Here is a 5,574-nt window from a genome sequence, read left to right as displayed (position 1 = left end):
ACAAGCTGCCCAGGGAAGTGGTGGAGTCAGTGTCTCTGGAGGTATCTAAAAGATGTATAGGTGTGGCACTTAGGGACGTGGTTTAGTGGTGGACTTGGCCATGCTGCTAGGTTTATGGTTGGACTTGATGACCTTAAAGGTCTGTTCCAACCTAAATGATTCTATGATTCTATCTTTTAAATGTCCTTTTGAAAATGTCTGTGTTCTACTTTTCTGTATATCATTCAGTTCACCCAAATTGTGCCTTACTTGTAGGGGAAGGTGCTATCAATTTAGCTTTAGCTCAAAATAGAAGCCAAGATGTCCGAATCAATGGGCCCCTGGGAGCAAGCAACTCAGTACGAATGGAAACAGGATTTCCCATGCAAGGGGGACAAGGTAAATTCCTTTGGTTTTTGTTTGTTTAGCTTTATACACTTTGAAATTTGTTACTAAGCTAATCATAAAATTCCACTGTTTATAGCAACTAATGTTTGCAGAATTATAATTGCCATTTTAATTAATGTATGTTCTTGTTTCGGTACCTTCAAACCATGTCCGACATTATGTAAACTAAATAGTTGGTTGCATTTTGTCTCACAGACATTGGAGTGATTTGGGTGGGGCAGATTGGTTTGTTTTGGGGTTTTTTGAGGGTTTGGTGGTTTTGGTATGTTGGTTTGATTTTTTTCTTTTTTTACATAAAGGCTGCTAAAGCAGGTGAGTCTAGTATAGTGAATTCACTTTGAAATGTGCACAAGTTACCACAGTCTTACATTTGGCTACCTTTATGAAAATGAACATAAGCCTTTATTCAGAGTACAATAATAAAGTATTTTAGATTGAATCCATTATAATTATGGGAAGGACAGGACACTGTCATTGTTAGTCTCTCTTTTTATTTTCTGATAAACTTTTGAGATCTGATCATAGAAAATTGATTTTCATGGGAGAGGTGTAGTTTCATTAAACTCTACATTTTAGAGCATTGTATATGCATGAGAAGCAATTTTTAACTACAAGAGTCAGATTTTATGAAGAGTTAAGAGAAAGCTACTGTGTAATGTATTTTAATAGCTGAGTCATAAGGCACAATAAATTAATTAGTAGCTTAGTAAATAGGATTTAAAGCAATTCAAAAAACTGGGAGCGTTTTTTGTCCGAGTTAATATAAGATGCATGTGTGGCTGTTGATGAGAAGGAATGTCAAGAACATTTCACCTTTGTAGAAACCTGATTAAACAGTAGTTAAATCATTGTGCTTAACAAGGAATGTAAAACATTTAAAGAAAGGTTTATTTTGAAAGCGGCTGCTCTAATCTTCACTGTGATGATCGTGAGCTTCATTTCCTGCCTGCAGGTCAACAATATAAATGTAAATAGTATAAATATAACAACAGTATAACCAACAGGTCAACAATATAAAACATTTTGTAAAATAGCAGCCTGTGGAAGTGAAACATTGAAAATTTTCTCTCTTGGAACACCTCTGTTACTTTCTAGTATCAGATTTTGCAAAAACCTTAGCACATGTATAACTTTGATACAATCTTGTCACTTGGTGACTTTAGAGGCAAGTCAGGCTCAAATAATTCATGAGTCGGTAGTGTTTCCTTCTATAACCTTTTTAAAGGTTTGGTGCTAAAGGAGAAGCTTCAGCATGACCTTAACTTGTTTGTTTTATACCAGGGAATCTAAGCTTTCAGACAGAGCTATGTGTCCTCAGGTTATTTCAGACAGATAATTCTTAAAGTCTAAAGACATGTTTTATTAACAAATATAATTTTTTTTGGTAAAAAATATATCTAACATTCTTCTTTATGTAAAAACTGCAAGGCTTCATAATTTTCATTTTTATTTTTTAAGGTTTAATAAGAATGAGCAATGCTGCAGCTGTCATGATGTCCCAAAGTGGAAATGTGCCCTCCTCTATGGTGGCAAGTGGTACTAGTGCTGAGCTACAGCCAAGAACACCTCGGCCTTCCTCACAGCCAGGTGGTAAAATTTAGTCACAGTACTGACCTGAAAATGTTCTTGAATTTTTGTTCTTCAGCACACAGGCTTGAGTGTCTGTTCATAAGAGTACTCCAGAATTGTACTGGAGTATTTGCCCTGCCCTTTTTGGGAGTTACTCTTTTTGTGGAACCCTACCTGCCTACATTAATCTAGTAAAACTTTTCAAATCATTTGGGTTCAGGAGGGGTACGTAGACTGGCAGTTTAAGGATTGGGCAGCTGAGGGGTGTGAATGTTTAGGGTTTATTCTTCACAATTCTGCCAGTACAAATTACTTGCATTTTGAGACTACAGAAAAGGGGCAGGGGTTATTGTTCCTCCATGAAATGGTGGCAGTACTTGCCAGCTTCTGTAGATCTCTGCAGTATTTATTCTTACAGACATCATTTTTCATAAATGTGTTAAATATTCTGGGAATATTAGTTCATGATACCATCTTCATTCCTTGTTGTGCCACTTCTTTTAACTGGTAGGCATAACAGCCCCAACAAGTGGGTTGTACATACAAACTGGGGGATGAGAGGCTGGTGAGCAGCCCCGCGGAAAGAGATCTGGGGGTTTGGGCTGATGGCAAGTTGAATAGGAGTCAGCAGTGAGCCCTGGCAGCCCAAAGGGCCAGCCCTGTCCTGGGGTGCATCAAGCACAGCACAGGTAGCCAGTCGAAGGAGGGGATCCTCTGCACTGCACTGGTGCAGCCCCACCTCGAGTACTGAGTGCAGTTTTGGACGCCTCAGTATAGGAAGGACACCAAACTACTAGAGTGTGTCCGGAGGAGGGCAACCAAGATGGTGAAAGGTCTCGAGGGCAAGACTTACGAGGAGCGGCTGAGGTCACTTGGCTTGTTCAGCTTGGAGAAGAGAAGGCTGAGGGGTGCCCTCATCACAGTCTACACCTTCCTCAAGGGGGGCAGCAGAGGGGGAGGTGCTGATCTCCTCTCTCTGGTGACCAGCGATGGGACACAAGGAGCTGGAATGAAGCTGCGTCAGGGGAAGTTCAGATTGGACATTAGGAGAAGGTTCTTCCCTGAGAGGGTGGTCGGTCCCTGGAACAGGCTCCCCAGGGGAGTGGTCACGTCACCAAGCCTGTCAGAGTTCAAGGAGCATCTGGACGATGCTCTTAGTCATATGGTTTAGTATCAGGTAGTCCTGCGAGGAGCACGGGGATTTGGACTCCAATGATCCTTGTGGGTCTGTTCCAATTCTGTGATTCTACAATTCTAAGTGTGTAAAAGGCTTACATTACTCTGTAGCAACAAGCGCTGTGGAGCTATTGTGCTTTACTGTAGAGATTATACATTGGTAAGACCTGGCTTCTCAGGATTTCCAAACATTTTGAAAACTTTTAGAGCATTATCTGCTCTGTCTGTTGGAGAAATTGGAACACTGGAGCGTGAATTTTTATGCAGTGTAAGCAAATGCAAGCAAGCAATTTACCCTTTCTTGTTTTGGGGTGGGTTTTGTCTACAGTAGGTTATTTTTTTTACTTTTCTTTGCTATTTTAATAGATGCAATGGACCCACTCTTATCTGGGCTAAATATCCAGCAGCAAAATCATCCATCTGGATCTTTAGCTCCCCAGCTCCATTCAATGCAGTCAGTTCCTGTAAACAGGCAGATGAACTCAGCCAACTTTCAGCAGCTACAGCAGCAGACGCAGTTGCAGACACGTCCTCCCCAGCCACATCAGCAGCCACAGCAGGGTATTCGACCTTCATTTACTTCACCAGCACAGGTTCCAGTTCCCCCTGGCTGGAACCAGCTTCCTTCTGGAGCACTTCAGCCTCCTCCAACCCAGGGAGCATTGGGTACATTGACAGTAAACCAGGGTTGGAAAAAGGCCCCGTTGCCTGGACAAATGCAGCAGCAACTTCAAGCAAGACCATCTCTAGCGACAGTACAAACTCCTACTCATCCTCCACCTCCATATCCTTTTGGAAGCCAGCAAGCTTCCCAGGCTCACTCAAACTTTCCCCAAATGAGCAATCCTGGCCAGTTTACTGCTCCTCAAATGAAAAGCCTTCAGGGAGGGCCCTCAAGGGTTCCTACGCCACTACAACAACCCCACCTGACCAACAAGTCTCCTGCTTCCTCTCCCTCCTCCTTCCAGCAGGGATCTCCTGCATCATCTCCAACAGTTAACCAGACGCAGCAGCAGATGGGACCAAGGCCTCCCCAGAGTAGCTCGCTTCCCCAGGGATTTCAGCAGCCTGTCAGTTCTCCTAGTCGTAATCCTATGGTGCAACAGGGGAACGTACCCCCCAACTTCATGGTGATGCAGCAGCAAAACCAAGGTCCACAAGGTTTACACCCTGGTTTAGGAGGTAAGAAGTACTGAGACCTTCTTTTATTTTAAAAAGAAATTAAACATAAAATGGCTAGAACTAATGTTGCTGTTAGTTTTGAAAAGATCCTTTAAAAGACACAATAAAGACATAGATTCAGTATAATGTGGGTATGGGTGAATTAGCATCAGCATCACTTCATTTCTATTACCTATCTGTGTCCTGCAGAGTCACAGTGATAACTTAAGGGTAGACTCTGGGCCACTGCAGAAAGAAATTGCTGTATGCAGTTGCTGGTTGTGAGTGCCAGTCGTCCTCTTGACAATTCTTCTGTTGCCTTTAAGCAAGTTCAGGATATTCAGAGATGCTCTGGGTTTTTTGGTTTGGTTTGGGGTTGTTCTTTTTCGGGGGGGAGGGACGATGGGGGATTTTTTTTTTGAGAGAGAGGCAGCGTAATAAAAACAAATGAACATTTTCTTTCTTTCTTTAGCTTCCTCTGTCACCATTTACGTTTTCTACTACAGAAGTGAGGCATTATTTTGCATCTTCCTTTCTAAGTTGTGGATGTCTCTTCTTGACCCTGTCTTTATTTGTCATCAATTTCTTCCCATATAAAAGAGGAAAGAGCTGTTACTGCCATGCTGTTGTACTCTCTATTCTGAAACTAGGAGGTCAAGGGACGTTTTAACTTCCCCTTTGGCTGTGTTGTCTTTAGTTTTCTCCTTGGACCTCCACACTCGCATCTTTTACTTACTACTCCTAGAATTCTTCTCTAACAGGGAAGGAATTTCATTTGTCAATCTCAAGATCTCTTTTGTGTCCTTGGTGTTTTTCCCCTTGAGTCTTTTGTAGTTCTGTGACAGACTTGCAGCACTTCTCTCTGCTCACTCATCTGTTCATCTTTGTCTTGAATGGCTGCTCTCAGATACCTATACACAAGCTCTTGCTTAAGTCTTTGAAATATTTTCTTTCTGTACTTATAAAATATGCACCATATTCTTTGTCCGTCTACACACACACATGTATATATTCTAGTTTCCTGCATTCTCACATTGTGCGTCTGAAATCTGTCCAAAAAGCTGTAAGAAATACCTGTTTCTTGGTCTGCTGATCTGGACAAGCTTCTCGTTTTCACTGTTTGTATCATGGATCTCATTTGAATTCAGATGAATTAGATTCAGATGCATCGTCTCCATTTCAAGGTTCTCCTCTTCCAGACCATTCTTAGGATCTGCCAGTGCCCTATACTTGGTATATCTTACCTGGTCTCCATCTGGAAGCAGTTATTTATTATTTATT

The 5,574-nt window shown here is 41.8% G+C and overlaps 1 protein-coding gene across 1 annotated transcript in view; it reads left to right on the top strand.

The window, feature by feature from the left end:
- Nucleotides 1-255: 255 nt before the first annotated feature.
- Nucleotides 256-5,574, top strand: part of NCOA6 (nuclear receptor coactivator 6) — a gene marked incomplete at its 5' end in the record, with an annotated part of 30,046 nt that continues 24,727 nt past the window's right edge. Inside the window, 3 exons of the mRNA XM_009698190.1 lie at nt 256-378; nt 1,846-1,974; nt 3,499-4,314. Of these exons, the coding sequence (XP_009696492.1) occupies nt 256-378; nt 1,846-1,974; nt 3,499-4,314 (1,068 nt within the window). The remainder of the gene's footprint in view (nt 379-1,845; nt 1,975-3,498; nt 4,315-5,574) is intronic.

The sequence above is a fragment of the Cariama cristata genome, unplaced genomic scaffold (genome assembly GCF_000690535.1).
Source record: "Cariama cristata isolate BGI_N322 unplaced genomic scaffold, ASM69053v1 scaffold21770, whole genome shotgun sequence".
Taxonomy (NCBI): domain Eukaryota; kingdom Metazoa; phylum Chordata; class Aves; order Cariamiformes; family Cariamidae; genus Cariama; species Cariama cristata.
The sequence above is the reverse complement of the archived record's forward strand: the minus strand, read 5'-3'. Positions and strand labels throughout refer to the sequence as shown.